Source organism: Convolutriloba macropyga, chromosome 3, assembly GCF_964194025.1.
Source record: "Convolutriloba macropyga chromosome 3, txConMacr16.3, whole genome shotgun sequence".
Taxonomy (NCBI): Eukaryota; Metazoa; Xenacoelomorpha; order Acoela; family Convolutidae; genus Convolutriloba; species Convolutriloba macropyga.
The window spans coordinates 76147469-76165374 of record NC_134470.1 but is presented as its reverse complement, the minus strand read 5'-3'; the positions used below and the strand labels follow the sequence as shown (position 1 = coordinate 76165374).

Here is a 17906-nt window from a genome sequence, read left to right as displayed (position 1 = left end):
ATGGGCAAAAAGCTAAAAATTAAAAAAAATGTAAAATCTAGTAGTATCAGAGCCAGAAAACCATAACTTGAGGCGTAAAACCTCAATAAAGGTTGAGTTTGAATTCAGTAGAAAGAATAAGCATTCTTTCATTGCTGACACTAAGCTACAAGTTGACAAAAAGGAAAAAAAGGGAGTTCAGAAAGCCATCTTTTGTTTAAAAATCAAACCTTTTCAAAAGTCAAAAAGACTATAAGCTTTCAAGTAACAAATTAGAAACATTAATTTGTCATTAAGTAGGAAACCAATTGAACTTATCACTAGTAAACTTTGATTAGAAATGTTCTGTTATTTAATTAACATAAAAAAGATCAAATTTTTTTTTATAAAAAAGACCGACTGATTACAATCCAAATTATTTCTGAATTGTAACAGTCCAAGAATGATCCAAAACTAGCCCTGCTAATGCTGTTTGTCCAATCAAAAGACCTAAATTTTCGAATATCATAGATATAGATATTTTGTTAGTTAAAAAACCAAAAATAAATGCTGCGTTTTTGATAGTCAACGAGTAAAGTTTGCAAAAAACGGTAAGGTTTTAATTACAGAGCACTCTCAACGGACGTTGAAGTGGAAACTGCCCCCCATGGAATCTACATTGATTGTGTTAGTGGTGTTTGGGTGTGCATTTCCTGCAATTTTAATCAAATTGGACTTATTTCGTGCTGTTTTTGATGAAAAAGTCTGGATTTTGAAATATTTCGCCAGATTTTTTGACAAAGAAATTAAATAGAAATAGCCGACAATGTTTTCTGTCCTTAAAAATAAAATCAACAAGACTTTCTTAAAAAAGTTCTAACAAATTTCAGCAAAATTGGCGAAATTTTTCTGTCAAAATTCCGAAAAATGTGAATAAAATCAACGGAATTCACTCTATTTTTTCAAAAGTTTAAACCTCAATAACTCCCTGTAAAAAACAAAAATCAAAAAAATCTTTTTAATTCCATATTCTACGCTGGACCAGCTTTCTAATGATACCAGTTCCAACTCTCTACGATGAGTATATCGATCGGCCAAAATTGACTGAACAAAAAAACCCATTTGAGTATGTAGTTCCCCCCCCCCCCTCAAGAGGGGTCGGAACAATACTAATGGGAATAATTATTTGGTATCAAGTTGTTAGTTATCAAAACTTACATAGTCACGCCACAAGACTTCCCGGGCACATTAGTTCATGTGAAATTGGTTTACCATACCTAGAAAAGTTCCACAAAATCAAACACTGACATACAAAGCAATTGGACTGAAAGATGGGGGTTACAAATTTTGTTCATTTCGTTTGAATTTCTTTTGATTAGCCCCGAGCTGTGCATGTATTCAAATGACGTAGTCATTTCATTCGGGGTTGCGGAAGTTCATATGACGTTTGAAATAATCGACATTTATTGAAAATGTTATATTTAAAAATACGCCATGCCATATAAGCAGTATATCTTTAGGAACAATTTGCACTATTCAAAAAGAAAAATCCGAAAAATCCATTTATTGCTCTAGTTTTTTAAGTTATAATTTATACCAAATTTGTGTGAATTGAACTTTGCTAACATTTCACGTTTTTTAACAAGCTTTTTTACAGGCCTGTAGCCATTCATAGTTATTCGTGTACATGAAAATATAGTTCAATTATGCAGCATTGAAATATATGGAATCAAATTTTAGCTGCTGCTGCATTGGTGAACGGTTTCTTTTGAAGGCTTTATATTTGAGATTTTAATTCTAAATCATCGCATTTCGATTGACCTGTATCAGAATAGTTTAGTCATCTCTAATATAAATAAAGTTATTGGTTTAGGGTTGAGTAATCAGAGAGATTAGCTCTTTTAAGTTCATTTTGAGTTCGTTCAAAGTTCGTACAAGTTTGTGGTTAGACTTATTATCAAATGATTACACATAATATATCATTATGTCGGATTTCTTTTGTTCTTTGAGTTCATATTTTACAAGTTATGACGGTCCGTTATATATTTTAACAGGAACTTCATTAATATTATCTTTCGTTTACCTTTTAAAGTGGTTAAGTGGCTCGCGTCAAACAGTTCGAGGAATTCCGCACCCTCTCAGACTCCCTATTATTGGTAACCTTTGGTGTTTAGGCGTGAAAACACACGAGAGTTTTGCCCAGTTAGCTGAAAAGTTTGGTGGCCGATACAAGGTTGGTACCCTATTTCAAAGTCGACCGTTATCTTGCAAGATCTTACAAAGATTTTACATAATGCATAATCATACTGCATACAGATGTTGCAGGATAACCGTCATGTCAAGAATTTTGGAAGATCTTACAAGATCAGAGTTGAACTGGACTAGCTGCTTAAGCACCTTCAAGATAAAAAAGTCCGTTTTAAAAGTCAGATTCTCAATGCCATAAGTTCCCATATACAGAGTAATTTTATATAAAGATCGTGTTTCAATTTCAGGTTACGTTTAGATAAAAATTTTTAGCAGACTGTTTGAAGGTTGAGAGAGAACATAATGTAAATTGTTCATAAGATGAGCTAGACATAGCTTGACAAGACGCTCTACTTGTTCAACGTATACTTGGCTAGAGAAATGAAGCCTCGAGGAACAAGAATGAACCTGAGTACTGGTTATAAGAGATGTCCAAGTTCGAGAGCTCAAGATCAGTTCGTTTAAGTGGGTAGCAAACTAGGCGTGCAAATAGGAGATGCTAGTTCGAATCCAACACTATTCCATTTTTACAGTAGTTGCACCTGCATAGACCACCAAACACAGACTCACCTAACATTTCTTGAAACACTCACATTAAATTTTTGAAATGCTAGATCTCTCTGTTGGATTATCTAGAATACAGAGTGCCAGCTTCTCTAGAATTGATGATTTTCGGATCTACAGAGTCAGATTTTGAGACGTATGAGGCGAGTGTTTCAAAACAGGACTAAGATACTCTGCTCGGGTCATAATAAAGTTCTGATTTTAAATTGGAACCAACTACTCAACAAATGCTAGTTTATTCATCTGAGTCACGCAAATTTTTCAACTTTTATCACAATTATTGATTATTGATTATCCGCTACCGATAATAGTCAACAGTAGCGCGAAAATATCTTTGAAGAATAGTATTTAATGCAGCAAAGTTTCAGCATGATTTCAAAAGTTAAAAGTGAGTGTTGGAGCTGAGCTTAAGGAATAACAAGCTTGCATAGGCGGGGAAAATAGAAACAAAACACTTTCTGTTGTCTTAGTCATTTAATAGTTATAGTTATAGTTCTAGTTCTAGTTACAGTTTGTCACGTGAGAAAAAAGAGAAAAAAGGGGGAAATAACAAAAGCAACACAGAACTCAACGTAGTAGCCGCAGAAAACGGCTGAAAGTATAACTCAGCAAAATATTGCAAAACAAATTGTCTTGAGCAGTAAATAACGTGTTACTGTGTCTTGAACTAGAAATATTCCTGAGCAGTAAATTGTTACTGTGTCTTGTATTCAAAATATTATTCTTGAGCGGTAAATTCTGTTACTGTGTCTTGCATCAACGAATTATTGGAGCTGAAAGTCAACTGTTACAACCCCAACTTCTGGTATTCTCAACTTGTGAGTACAAACAGCAAAAGCCAACTTAGGTTTAAATTTAAATATTTTTGCACAAACAGGTCTTAGACATATATCTTTGTCTTCGATTTGTTTTTTCTATCGGATTGAACTGGTATACATAAAGAGATCCCGTATTGTGTGATCTGTAGCAATCCAGTTTAAATTGATAGTTGAAAAAACTAAGATCAGCGAATAGTTACGAACTAAAATAGTTAATGCAACGGTAAGTACAGCAGAGCGGATATACAGTTACAAAAGCGAACTGCATAAACGAAGTATCCGGACAGATTTTGTAACCACTCAGAACGAACTGGGCGGTGTAAAACTTTCTTTGTGAAACACAAGGAGAGCAGCCGTTACATTTGGTCCGCCGACCCGGACAGTGGAATAAACTGCTGTCCAACCCCACAGTCGAAGTGACGAAGTCATCGACGAACGAGAACAAAACCCAACGAACATTTCAACAACGCAAAGCCAATTAGGCAAAGCAAATAGGAACGTTGAAAAGCAAAAACTAAATTAAAGCAAACAAATAAAGGAGCTGTAGAGATTCAAGCTGCAGTCCCGAAGTACACAAGAAGTGACTCCGTCACAGACTCAAAGCGTTTTGGATCGACAGATCAACAACTTGCGAAACAAGTGGATTGAGAAACAGAAGGAAGGTTTTGAGCTCATTGATAATCGAGATCGACCAAGCAAGCTCAAGACTCTTTATCAGCAGATACTGCAATTGGACGACAGCATTCAAAAACTCGTGAATAAGAAAGCTGAGACTCTCCGAGACCCAGATATTTCTTTAAAACGCAAACGTGAGAGAGAAAAATACTTTCAATATTTGAACTCAGAGTGGTTGCTGTATATCCACGGAGAGACAAACATGTCAAGCCAGCAAAGCCAGTCAACTCTTCGTGCCAATGAAGAGCAGCCGCCTGCGAATAATGTGCATCAGTTAGAACAAAACGTTGGAATTCCAGAGTTTAACCAAAACCATGGTAACACAAGCAATGCAACGACGAATACGGTTACACGGACAATCAACCAGGATACAGAAAACGCTTCGGAAGCATCTTCAGTGAAACGTCGGGTTGAAGAACGAATAAAGGAATTTGAAATTGAATTTGAAAGAAAGTTGCAAATCGAACGAGCCCAATTTGATCGAAAGAGGTTGGATCTAGAAATGCAAATGAAAGAACTAGAGATGCAACATCAGCTTCGGCAAAAGGAGCAAGACCTAGAGCGCCAATTGCAAAGAACAGCATTGGAGAAAGATGACTTACGTTCTCAATCGACTAAGGCGCGTGACAAGTCACCTTTCAATTGGACCCCAAAAGGGAGAGATGTCTCGGAGTGGGCGAATTCGATGAACGACACGCGAACACCAATTCGACCAAGAGCTCGCTTTGATGTCAGCCCTGAACGGAACAAGCAGAGGCATTACCCATGGTACCCAAACTCTCGTGAACGCTCAGTAAGTGCTGAAGAGCGGGATATATCGCCGATAGCTGGAAGGCGCTACAACACTGGATATTCAAGCAGTAGTTTACCGAAATTGAGGTTGAACAATTTTGACGGAAACCCGCTGGAGTGGCCTGAGTGGTCTAGCATGTTCATAGCAACAGTAGATAAACGCACGATTCCCGACTCAGAAAAAATGAGCCATTTGAAGACTCTGCTAACAGGCAAAGCAAAATCTGCAATCTCGGGAATGGGCTATTCTGGACAGTTTTATAGTGCTGTCTGGAATATTTTAGAAAGAAAATTTGGAAGACCGCATGTAATTATAGATGTGCAGCTCGAGAGCCTACGAAAAGCTAATCAAGTGAAACCTCATGATTCAACCAGCCTGATTAATTTTTCTGTTATTGTATCTAACTTCGTGAACGTGCTTAAAGAGTACAAACATATTGGTGATTTGCAATCAAGTTCGACATTGTACATGGCAGTTGATAAGCTACCACAGGTTCTTAAAGAAAAATGGTGGTTCTACGTCGATGACAAAGACGAGCACTGGCCTGATCTTATCATGTTTGAAAAATGGCTATCACGAATGGCATTCGTGCATGAAGGTTTTTCAGCGTTTAAAGGGGAACGCAAAGAAGAAGACCGACGCAACGCAAATAGAGAAAAACAATTCTCGAAGACATCGAACTTCAGTGCAAAATCAAACCTGCAAGAAACCAAGCAGACGCAAAGCGATCACTGCCCATTAGCCGATGGCACTCATAAAATTTGGAACTGCCCATCATTCAAAAACATGAGTGTGAATGATCGATACGTGGCAGTGAGGAGAGAACGCTTATGTTATGGATGTCTGGGAAAAGGACATGCAATCAAAGATTGCAAAGTCAAAGTGTGCGGTATAAACGGATGTACCAAAAAGCACAACAGACTGCTACACTCAGAAAACCAAATGGACGAGGGTAGTCACGCAGTTAACGTAAGCGCAGCAACAATCAACCAGAGTAACCAAGTTACTAGTTTTCTTCAAATAGTTCCGGTATCGGTTCAGAGTGGTGGTAACAGGCTGACTACCTATGCTTTCCTCGATAGTGGGTCAACAGTTTCATTCATCGACCAAAGTGTCAAGAATCAACTACAAGCCAAAGGCACGGACGTTACCTTGAACATAGCTGGCATACATGGGACGCAAGATTTGAGGACAGAGAAGGTTCCTATCACAATAAAGGGACTACATTCAAAGGTGCATTCAATTGAAGCGTTTGCACACCCATCAATCTCGTTGGGAAACACAACATATGACTACAAGGAACTGAAGAACAAATTCAGACACCTGAATATTCTCACTAACAGAACATTCAACCTGATGGAAGTAGGTATTATACTTGGACAAGATGCCTACGAAATTCAACGTCCATTGGACTATAAGATTGGAACACGAAGTGAGCCTTTCGCCGTCTTAACAGAATTAGGATGGGTAGTCAGTGGTCCCATGACAGGCAAGAAAAGTCAAAATGTTTGTCACTTTGCCTCTACAGAAGATGTGAAAGTGGCCGAAAATATACAATCATGGTGGGACATAGAAACTTATGCTTCCAAAATAAATGTTGTAAGTCAATCAAAGAAACAGCAGCAAGCTCAGAAATTTCTAGAGAGCACGACAAAGTTTACAGGCGAGCGGTACGAAGTTGGCATGCTCTGGAATGAACCAGAACCCAGTCTTCCAAACAACTACGGCTCAGCCCTTGGTCAGCTCTACTCACTGGAACGAAGATTCCAACGAGACCCAAAGTTAAAAGAATTGTATCAACAGTCAATTGATACAGATGTTGAAAAGGGATTTGTGAAGATCCTTGGTAAATCGGAAGTCAAAGGCACTTTCGGAAGAGAGTGGTATTTGCCACACCATCCAGTACTAAACCCCAACAAACCGGGTAAAGTTCGCCGTGTTTGCAACGCTGCAGCAAAATACAAGGACGTATGCCTAAATGACAAGCTGTTAGCCGGACCCGATCTACTACACGGATTGATCGGAACAATATTCAGATTTCGAGAAGGACCAATTGCCCTAACAGCAGATATTGAATCAATGTTTCTGCAAGTGCAAGTTCCTGAACGGGATAAAAGCTGCTTGAGATTCCTGTGGCGACCAACAATGAACGAACCTGTGCAAATTTACGAGTATCAACGTCATGTTTTCGGAGCAAAGAGTTCACCAACATGTGCCAACTACGCTTTGAAGCGAGTAACGATTGATAACGAGGACGAGTTCCCTATTGCAGCAAAAGCAATCCAAAACAACTTCTACATGGACGATTTCATCAAGTCAGTCGAAACACCTGAAGAAGCAATCAAGGTTTTCAAACAACTGCAACCTCTTCTCTCAAAACATGGATTTGAACTGAAGAAGTGGATTACCAATAGCGACTTGGTAACCAACGCAATCCCAGAGGACTTAAGATCAATCAGCAAAACAAAGCAGGTTGAAGTAGAACCCAGCCAGGAAGGGTCATCGGTGCTTGGGCTTCAGTGGACGATTACCGATGATAGTCTACAGGTTTGTAGAGGTACAAGCAAAGAAGTTGAGACCCCAATCACCCAAAGAAAGATCTTATCTCTAGTTTCTTCAGTGTTTGATCCTCTTGGACTGTTTGCACCATTCAGTGTTCATATGAGACGACTCCTGAAGAGCATCTGGACCAAAAATGGACAACATTGGGACAACTCAGTAGAACCTAACGAAGAAGAAGAGTTTCTGAAGTGGAAGGCGCAGCTTCCAGAAGTTGCAGAAACCAGCATTGATAGAAGATATTTCAGCACAGCCAAGGACAAATGGGAACTTCATGTGTTTGCCGATGCATCTGAAGACACAATGTGCGCTGTGGCATACCTACGTTCAAAGCCCAAAGAATACTCAGCAGACTTAGCATTTGTAATCGGAAAGTGCAGAGTCGCACCGATGCGACACCTTTCCATACCACGCTTGGAACTACAAGCAGCAGTGATGGCAGTGAGACTTAAAGAACAGATAGTGAAGGAACACGAATCGAAGATTCAGAGTTGCAACTTTTGGTCAGACTCCACTACTGTTCTGCAATGGATTCATAGCTCCCACCGTAAGCAACAGGTGTTTGTTGCAAACAGAGTGGCTGAGATTTTGGATACAACTAATGTTTCACAGTGGAATCATGTGAGTGGTATTAACAATCCAGCTGACATCGGGACACGAGCGATCAATGTTGACGAACTTAAGAGAAGCGAATGGCTCACTGGGCCGGCCTGGTTGAAGCAACGAGAGAATGAATGGCCTGAACAGTTGAATTTAACATTTGCTTCAGATGAACAAAACGACGAAATTGTCTCCTCAGCAAAGGTTGAAGAGAAGAAGCCGATGATTCAGTGGGAACGATTCAGCAATTACAATCGACTAGTAAATACAATGGCATACATACAGCGTGTATTCAAAAAACACAAACCGGCAACAAAAACACTAAGTGTTGAAGAAAGAGAGGATGCACAAGCAAGCATCTTCAGACTACTGCAGCAAGAACAGTTTACTGAAGAGATGAAATCTCTCAAGGCTGAAAGGGAAATTCCAAAAAACAGCAAAATCCTCCAGTTTTCACCATTCATAGACCAGCAAGGACTTATTCGTGCTCAAGGCAGAATAGGTAAAAGTCAATTGAGCTTCGAAACGAAGCATCCAATACTGTCACATTGGAAGCACCATGTAGTTGAATTATTTTTGCGAAATGAACATAGGAATAGTCATCACGAAGGTACTGAACATGTCAGAAACATAGTCCAGCAAAAATTCTGGATCCTAGGCATACGAAATGCTTTGAGATCGATCAAAAACAAATGCATTAGATGTCGAAAGGGAAGAGCCCAAACAAAGGCACCAGTAATGGCAGATCTACCTGAAGAACGATTAGTCGCATCAACAGTGTTCTCGAATGTGGGCGTAGACTATTTCGGACCATTCACAGTAAAGATTGGTCGAAGAAACGAAAAGCGTTGGTGCTGTCTATTCACATGCCTTACTGTACGAGCGGTACATATAGAGATTGTACCAGGACTAGACACTGATAGTTGTCTGAACGCAATTATGCGATTCATTGCACGAAGAGGCAAACCGGTCAAAATGATTAGCGATAACGGGACAAACTTCGTTGGAGCTGAAAAAGAACTGGCAGAGTGTATAGCAGCATGGAACAAGGTGCGAATTGAAGAACATCTGTTCAACAAGGTATCAGATGGAAGTTCAACCCACCTGCATCACCACACTTTGGAGGAGTGTGGGAAAGACTGGTTAGGAGTTGCAAGAAGGCAATGTACGCAGTGCTGGGCAACCGATCAGTCACGGAGGACGTTCTGTCAACCACGATGTGTCTTGTTGAACAGACGTTGAACTCTAGACCGCTGACACAGGTCAGTTCTGATGCTACCGATTTAGAAGCTATTACTCCGAACCATTTCCTACTTGGCAACAAGAACCTTTGTTTACCGTATCTATCAGGTGCAGAGCAATTTGTTGATCATAGAAAGCTCTTCCGACAAACACAAGCTTACGCAGACCTCATCTGGGACAGATTCCGTAAAGAGTACTTGCCAACGTTGAACAGTCGGAAAAAATGGCAGACCACAACAGACAGAAGTCTTCAGCAGGGTGATCTTGTGTGGTTAGTGGAAGACAGTGACAAACGTGGATATTACGATCTGGGTCGAATAATCGAAACCTTTGAAGGTTCCGACGGAGTAATTCGATCAGCAACAATCCGAACGAAAGATGGATACTACAGGAGACCAGTAGTGAAGCTCGCTCCAGTGCTATCAATGGACGAAGATGTTTTCACGAAGGAAAACAGGGCCGGCGATGTTGGAGCTGAGCTTAAGGAATAACAAGCTTGCATAGGCGGGGAAAATAGAAACAAAACACTTTCTGTTGTCTTAGTCATTTAATAGTTATAGTTATAGTTCTAGTTCTAGTTACAGTTTGTCACGTGAGAAAAAAGAGAAAAAAGGGGGAAATAACAAAAGCAACACAGAACTCAACGTAGTAGCCGCAGAAAACGGCTGAAAGTATAACTCAGCAAAATATTGCAAAACAAATTGTCTTGAGCAGTAAATAACGTGTTACTGTGTCTTGAACTAGAAATATTCCTGAGCAGTAAATTGTTACTGTGTCTTGTATTCAAAATATTATTCTTGAGCGGTAAATTCTGTTACTGTGTCTTGCATCAACGAATTATTGGAGCTGAAATTCAACTGTTACAACCCCAACTTCTGGTATTCTCAACTTGTGAGTACAAACAGCAAAAGCCAACTTAGGTTTAAATTTAAATATTTTTGCACAAACAGGTCTTAGACATATATCTTTGTCTTCGATTTGTTTTTTCTATCGGATTGAACTGGTATACATAAAGAGATCCCGTATTGTGTGATCTGTAGCAATCCAGTTTAAATTGATAGTTGAAAAAACTAAGATCAGCGAATAGTTACGAACTAAAATAGTTAATGCAACGGTAAGTACAGCAGAGCGGATATACAGTTACAAAAGCGAACTGCATAAACGAAGTATCCGGACAGATTTTGTAACCACTCAGAACGAACTGGGCGGTGTAAAACTTTCTTTGTGAAACACAAGGAGAGCAGCCGTTACAGTGAGAGAGCACATGCGGCAACATTGAACTAATTTCACAGACCCAGATCCCGTTTTACCGGGTAATTTACACTATTTTTCTAAGCTCATTCATATATCATTCTCATGCATATATTTGCCTTCCATAATTAAGCAAAACTTTCGAACTGCTGCGTATTTCTGCATACCCACCACACCTCGCCAATAGGTTCTGGGTCCAGGAACCTGACACGAGGGATACAAGACAAGATAAGCATAAAGGGTGGCCTATTTGACAGTGAAGCCAACAGAGTGATAAAGAGGGCGATAGAGTGCACTGGTCGAAAGAGAGTGTGTTTCTTTCAGATTCAAAGACAGAGGAAGAGATAAAGAGAGAGAGAGAGAGAGAAAGAGAGAGAGAGAGAGAGAGAGAGAGAGAGAGAGAGAGAGAGATAGAGAGAGAGAGTTAAAAACTTAGCAAAACTTGAAACTGATTAACTGACTTGTTGAACTAATTTTAAAGTTAATATTTATAAAGATTCCAACGCGTGTCAAAGCTCGATTACAGGTGTGTGGAAATTATTTGTAACTTAACAAAAAAGTTGATTGAAACAAAGAACAAAAGGGTGCATTAAACGAATGCGTTCCTAAAAAAAGGAAATTCAAACGTCAAAACAGATTGAAACTGTAAAAGTGATTTTGGTCAGAGCCTCTACAGGACATGTAACATTGTGAACAACATTTGGAACATATGTGAACCTACATATAGTTGAGCATAGTCAAGTATTGTAATACATGATTTTTAGAAGGGTTGCTTGAAGAGTGTTGCAAAAGTTGGCCTATGTATAAGAGAAAACCTTAAGTAAGTGTTCGAGAATTTATTTGGAGGATCCGTCCTCATCGTGCTTAATCGCAGTGGCGAAAGCAGTGACTGTATTGATCAAAGTTCACTCCAACTTTTCCAAGATACTACTCTCTGGAACGAAATGGGTCATCCTTTATACCAACTAGACCGATTTTCTCATTTAGTTCATTTTTCAAAAACCCCGCTTCCTAGTAAAAAATTTTGTTTAAAGAGATATTTACAGGCTTTGCTTTCTATAAAAAAACGTTGTAAACAGCGGATTTTTAATGACCTGTTTGGGCGTTTTGCGTTTGTAACGAAAACTTTACAAACTTGAATAGCTTGAACTTGAATAGCAAAATTGATAATGTTTTTTTTGGTAACGAAGAAGACTTTTACATTACTGAACAGTTTGAGGCACCCTTATGTTTTTGAACGTTAAATATAATTTTTGACGGCACGGTACGATACATGGAGTGTAGACATGAGCTAATAAAGCAACCCTCGCTTGAGCAAGTGATGAAGTTGATAGAAAGGGAAAAGATTTTTGACGGAAAAAAATCGTCATTTGGTATGAACTTATCCAGTGCCTCTACAAGAAATCATTTTTGTATTTGCGATTATATAGGCGAAAACGGTCTGAAGAGTGGGACGTGGTGTGTAATAGGTTGAAAAGTTTTAAGAGACCGTGTCTACAAGTAATGATAACTGATGAAACAAATTTGAGAAAATACAGTAAGGAAAATATAGTGGAGAATATTACTAGAGCTGAAGATATGCAGTTAAATTTTTCCGAAGTTGATGAGTCAATAATTAGAACATGTTTGTCTCGATACTTTTGACAGAATTTCTTCGTTGATTTAAAAAATTGTGTGCTCTGGTGTATTATGGTAAAAAAAAACATGTGAATCACAACAATAGAAATACAAAGAAATCAGAATCCGATTTCTTTATCAATGATCAAGTATGTTTTACTTGTCACAAAAAAGAGTAAGATGCAGAAATTTGCTGATCACGAGAACTAGACCCTAACAGGGACAAATGTAATTCAAAAATAACAGGTTTTAAATGCAGCAAAGTTAGACCGCCAAAAATTGTTTCGCTGTCAAAAAAACTTATGCTATGCAATAAACAATGAAAGAAATAAAAATTCTAAAGGAAGTCTAGAATTTTGGTGAGAAATAGGAAGAAAGTTTTAGCTTCTTGTCTATTGAGAATTGTTATGAATAACAAGATTTTATCATTGACTTTGGTGCAACAACCTTCATGACTAATGAAAAAAGTAATTTTTTTAGCCTTGTTGAAAATGGTACTGGCACACTTCACAATGCCAGGAAAACAAACTGTTCATTATTAGAAAAAAAGATGTTGAGGTTTTCGCTAGGAGTAGCAATGAAGAACTAAAAAAGAATTGTTCTAAAAGATGCTTTATTCGTTCCTGGTAACCGAAAAAACTTAATTTTCTTTTCAAAACTGAGAGGATCTGTTGTTGATGTTTCGTTCGGCTAAAACTTCAAACTTTTTCATAATAAAATCTCACTTCCTTTTGAAATTTGAAATGGATTGGTGTGTGGAAAATGTCTCCTTGTTTCAATGAAAATTTCTTTTTTGTTGACAACCTACAAATATGGCATGCAAAAAGGGACATAACCGTTTTATTGTCCTGAAACGCCTACCAAAATTTGGTGAGGGTATGAAAAAATGGATTCAAAACTTGAGTGTTGTGAAGTTTGTGAGTTGTATCAGTCGAAAAAACGACCTGTTGCCAAAGATTGCTAGACAAGAGCGGAACAATTTTTAGACAATATACATACTGATGTCCAAGGAAAAGCTCTCCCTAAGCTATTAATGGCCCTTGGATTTGAACATATTTCCAGTAGCTTCTCAAAAGTTTAATTAATGAAAACAAGAGACAAGGTTTTTGATAACTTTAAACATTTCTGTACTGATGTTGGGAAAACAAGCAATTTAGTCTCCTGTGGAGGTGGAGAACACATTTCAAATGAGTTTAAACGCTGATGCGGGAAGCGAGGAATTTGTTTTGAAAACTGTGCTCCATATAATTCACAGGAAACTGGGAAAATGGAAAGATTTTGAAGAAGTTCTGCTATTATGGCTTGCTTTTTTTGGATAACATTTGCAAAGAAAAAATCATTGAAAAATAGGCTTTGAACAAGGTTTTTACGTCACAAACATGGTTTTGCATTCAGTTTTCACAAGAACACATTTTGAAATGATGTAAAATGAAAAACCTGTTTCAATTGCGGTCAAATTTCTGGATTGTGTTGCATTTATGCATGATGGCAATCCATTTCGCAAAAAATTGACTCATACCTAACAATATGGGTTCTTTGTGAGATTTCTGATAATAGTAAAGGCTATTTCATTGGGTTTAAAGAGAAAAAAAAACGAAATTCAAAAAACGTGAGATTTATTGAAAACGAGCTTTAAACCAATCATATGATAACGACAAAATTAGTCAAAGAGTTGTTGAGTGAACCTGCTATCGATCTTTTGCTACTAAAAATTTGAATAGGCTTTGCCAAATCAAAATTCATTCGAAACAAGGAAAATTGAATGTAACTTTTTAGTTGAAAACAATTTTTTGTCCTTTGCGATTACTGATGAAAAACCAGAAAGAAGTAGATGGCCTTTTCATTTGAAATTTGTTCCCTAGGGTGAAATGTTTCATTGTAGATTTCATTTGGTTGCAGAAAGTTTCCGCCAAGCTTTCGGAATTTTTTGAAAAAATTACTAACTTACCATTAGAATTTCAACAATTAGAAATTTGATGTGTCTCACAATGTTTAGCGATTATCAATTAAAACAAATGGGTTATAACCGCAAATTTAAAAGCTTCAATTGAGGAAGATGTAGTCATTAAACAACATGTAGGTTTTGAAAGTTTGGATAAAAAGGGAGAGAGCTTTCCTCTAAATGTCATCAACGATTTCGTATGGTTTAGAGCAATCTGGAAGGAGCTGGTTTTTGACTCTAGAAGCTTCCTTGATTACAACAAATTTTGTTAACCTACCTCTTGAAGAATGTGTTTTTTCATAAAATTTCAGGTAAAAAACTAATATTTTTTTGCTTTAGGATTGATGACCCAATAGTTTGTTGCCTTTGTGAAAGTTTTTGTGATTGGCTTATACTGAAGTACCAAGAAAGTAAAAAATGAGTGATTTTTCAGATCTGACGTGGTTCTTAGGAAAAAATTGAGATGAATTCCTCGTAAATAAAAGTAGCAAAGAGAAATACGTAGAAAAAATTCCACAATTAAACAGATGAACGACTCTAAGCTATTTGGTAGACCAATAGAGAAGAATGGCAAACTTTCAAAAAACAACTGTTCTCAAGGGGGGAGTGAGTAGCAATTTAAGTTGAGAAAAGCTAACTTTCGAAGTTTGATAGGTTGTCTTAGCTAATTAGCTTTGTCAAATAGACCCCATAATTGTTTTGCTGCTAATGCTCTAAGTTCGTTTGTTGACCATCCCGGAGATGTTCATTGGGAAGCTGCCAAGCGCGTCCATGGATGCTTGAGAGGAACAAAGAATAAGACTTTAACTTTCCGTAAAGCTCAGGTTCTGTATTTGATATTTTTCAGATGCTGATTGGGCAGGGATCATAGATATCAGGAGGAAAACTTGAGGTTTCTGTTTCAAATTAAGTGAGTCATCAGGAGCGATTAGTTCAACTCTGTGGTTGGAGCGAGTAAAGAAGTCGTCCACCTAAGTGTAACTCCAGGGGACTTAGGAACTTTCTCTAAATTAACTCTGAAAATTTTGTTGATGTTCCGGCTTGTATTGTCCTAAGTAAGAATTCTTTGCATCATAAAAAAATTGCTATAAAACTACACTTTGTGAGATAACTAATAGAAAACCGTAAACTTCAACTGTTTTATCTGACAACAGAAAACATGCCTGCAGACATATCTGACTGAATCGCGTGAAATAAGAAAACACACAGATTTTTGACCATACCTTCTTGTTGAAACCTAGCTCGAAAAGAGGGTTTTCAGTTTGACTTCAGAAGTTAAATACAGGAGCATATTCGTTAACTTCGAATATAAATTACAAAGCTTGTTGGAAATTGGTTATTACTTAAAACGTTTTTACTTTAAAATGTTTTTGAAGAATCTGTGGTAGGGTACTATGGTACTCTTCACCGTAATCAATTATAAATATTTTTGTTCACTTCGATTATCCAATTTCTGCTCATATGTGTTCACTATAGTGACACATATCTGTCACTCATTCACTTTTCTTATTTTTCAGCTTCATTAAATAATTTTTTTATTTTGTAATCTTTTTATTTTGCATAATTTTGATGAAGAGTGAAATCATTCTCTTACATTTGTAACTGCTGAATCAGTTTCAAATTTTAGTCTTTTTTAACTGATCTCATTTTTATTTCTGAGTGAATAGCTTAGTCCAAAACCATTTGATCGGACGATAATATTTATTTCCGTGAAATCTTTTTTTAAGTTAGAAATTCATTTTCGTTCCACAAAAGTTTTATTCGTTTTGGTAATACGACAGAAATTTTTGTCGAGATGACAATGGTAGGATAGTTTTTTCCGCATAATTCTTTCAATATAATAATAGAGCCTTGAAGTCCTGCCATAAATTTCCAACAATTTCATTGCTTGTAAGGCGGGCGCATCATTCCTTCATGCTGTAAACGATCAATTCAATTCTTTCCTCAATACGTAACTTTGGGCTAAATAATTTCTCACAAATTCTGTATTTTTCCTATGATTATTAATACTAAAAACATAAAATTAGAAAGTTTTTGTCAGTTTTAATGTATATGAGACGATTAACATAATTGTCATAATCAGAGGAGAAAATTAAAATAATAGAATGAGTCTATTAATAAAATCAAGAGATAACAATCAGAATTTCAATCAAAATTACCCAAACAATGGGTTTTCACTACATGTGCTACACTGAAGCTTCACTGAAAACTAGAAGAAAAGGGATTCCCATAAGAGACTTGAAAATAGACATGGCCATATAAAATTTTTTGACATATAGTAGTGAAAAAATCATTTAGATATAGTTTGTTTGAAAACATCTTTCTCAATTACGAAACATGAAAGTTTCAGGTTTTTTTTTAATGAAAAAATCCTAGATTTTTTCCCAAATTTTGCCCTTCATATCAACTTCTATGACCGAATTTTTATATTTTGTGACTACCTATTCATTTTAGAATTCCGTTTTTGATTTTTTCAAGTCTTTTTCCAAATTAGACTGATTTTGTAAAAATTGAAACCAGTTGTTTGACAACTTTTTCTTATAGTGTTTATAGTGTTCAAAAAGTATCTGTTTATATAATTTTTATCAGTTTGACAATTTCAGCTGTTCCTGGGAGGGAATGAGGTTGTGGTGTTGTCGTCCGCAAGTGCCATCAGAGAGACTCTGTTGAACAACAAGTGTAACTTCAACAGCAGACCTCTCTTCTACTCTTTCTCTCTCCCTCCAGGAGGACGAAACATCTCATTCGAACCCTACAGCACGAAGTGAGATACCTTTTTTGTTTGGTCATTTCAAAACTTTTTGGGTCTTTCTCATTGCAGCCTCCTCTCCAGTCTGGTGGTCATATAACGTATAGCCCCCCCCCCCCCCCCCTCAATGATTGTAAATATGCCATGATGGGGGATATAATTTTCTGCGGGTATGTAATAGGAATGGCCAATTTTTTTCATTGCGTAATTTCTTGGAGCATTTTGACGCAAACGATTCTTTTGTGAAGTCATGGCTTTTAACTCATTCAAATTATGCTATGTTACCGCATAGGACATTGGCTACCATTTGATCCAAGTCGAGGTATGAGGCAATGATCTGAAATTTTTTTGTCTCTAACAACACAAAGTTTCAGGTTTTTAAGATCTTGTCATTCCCGGTTTGAGACTGGATGGTTAGGTTGTAAGAACTTACAGAGCACGTGTCGCTACACAGTAAATCATTATATAAAAATACGTCTGGGGGTGCAAATAATATGCACCCACTAAGCTGGGAACACAAGCGGAAAAGATCCAAATAATCACGTATTCTTGATGTTTTCATCACACGAATCAATAACATAAGATTGAAACTTAAGATTTGAAAATGTAAATGAAATAAAAATATTTCAATATTTCTACCCTTATGGTGAAGTTTGGAAGAAACTTACAAGATAGCCATCAGACTTGTAAGTTATTACAAGTTAGAAATCTGATTTGTAAGTTCGTACAAGTTAACCGTCCTTTGTAAAAAAAATTGTAAGTTCTTGTAAGTTAGCTATCATGTCTCGACCAGGGCTGTCAGAAAAGATTGAGTTGCTTCCGATGCCTTGTACTCGATCTGTTTGAAAAAAAACAACATTCTGTCTAATAGGATTCTTACGATAAAAATTC

At 37.2% G+C, this 17906-nt stretch overlaps 1 protein-coding gene across 1 annotated transcript in view; it reads left to right on the top strand.

Moving 5' to 3' along the window:
• Positions 1–1862: 1862 nt before the first annotated feature.
• Positions 1863–17906, top strand: part of LOC142336465 (cytochrome P450 1A2-like) — a 69288-nt gene continuing 53244 nt past the window's right edge. The window contains exons 1-2 of the mRNA XM_075385319.1: positions 1863–2191; positions 16870–17030. Of these exons, the coding sequence (XP_075241434.1) occupies positions 1943–2191; positions 16870–17030 (410 nt within the window). The 5' untranslated portion in view covers positions 1863–1942. The remainder of the gene's footprint in view (positions 2192–16869; positions 17031–17906) is intronic.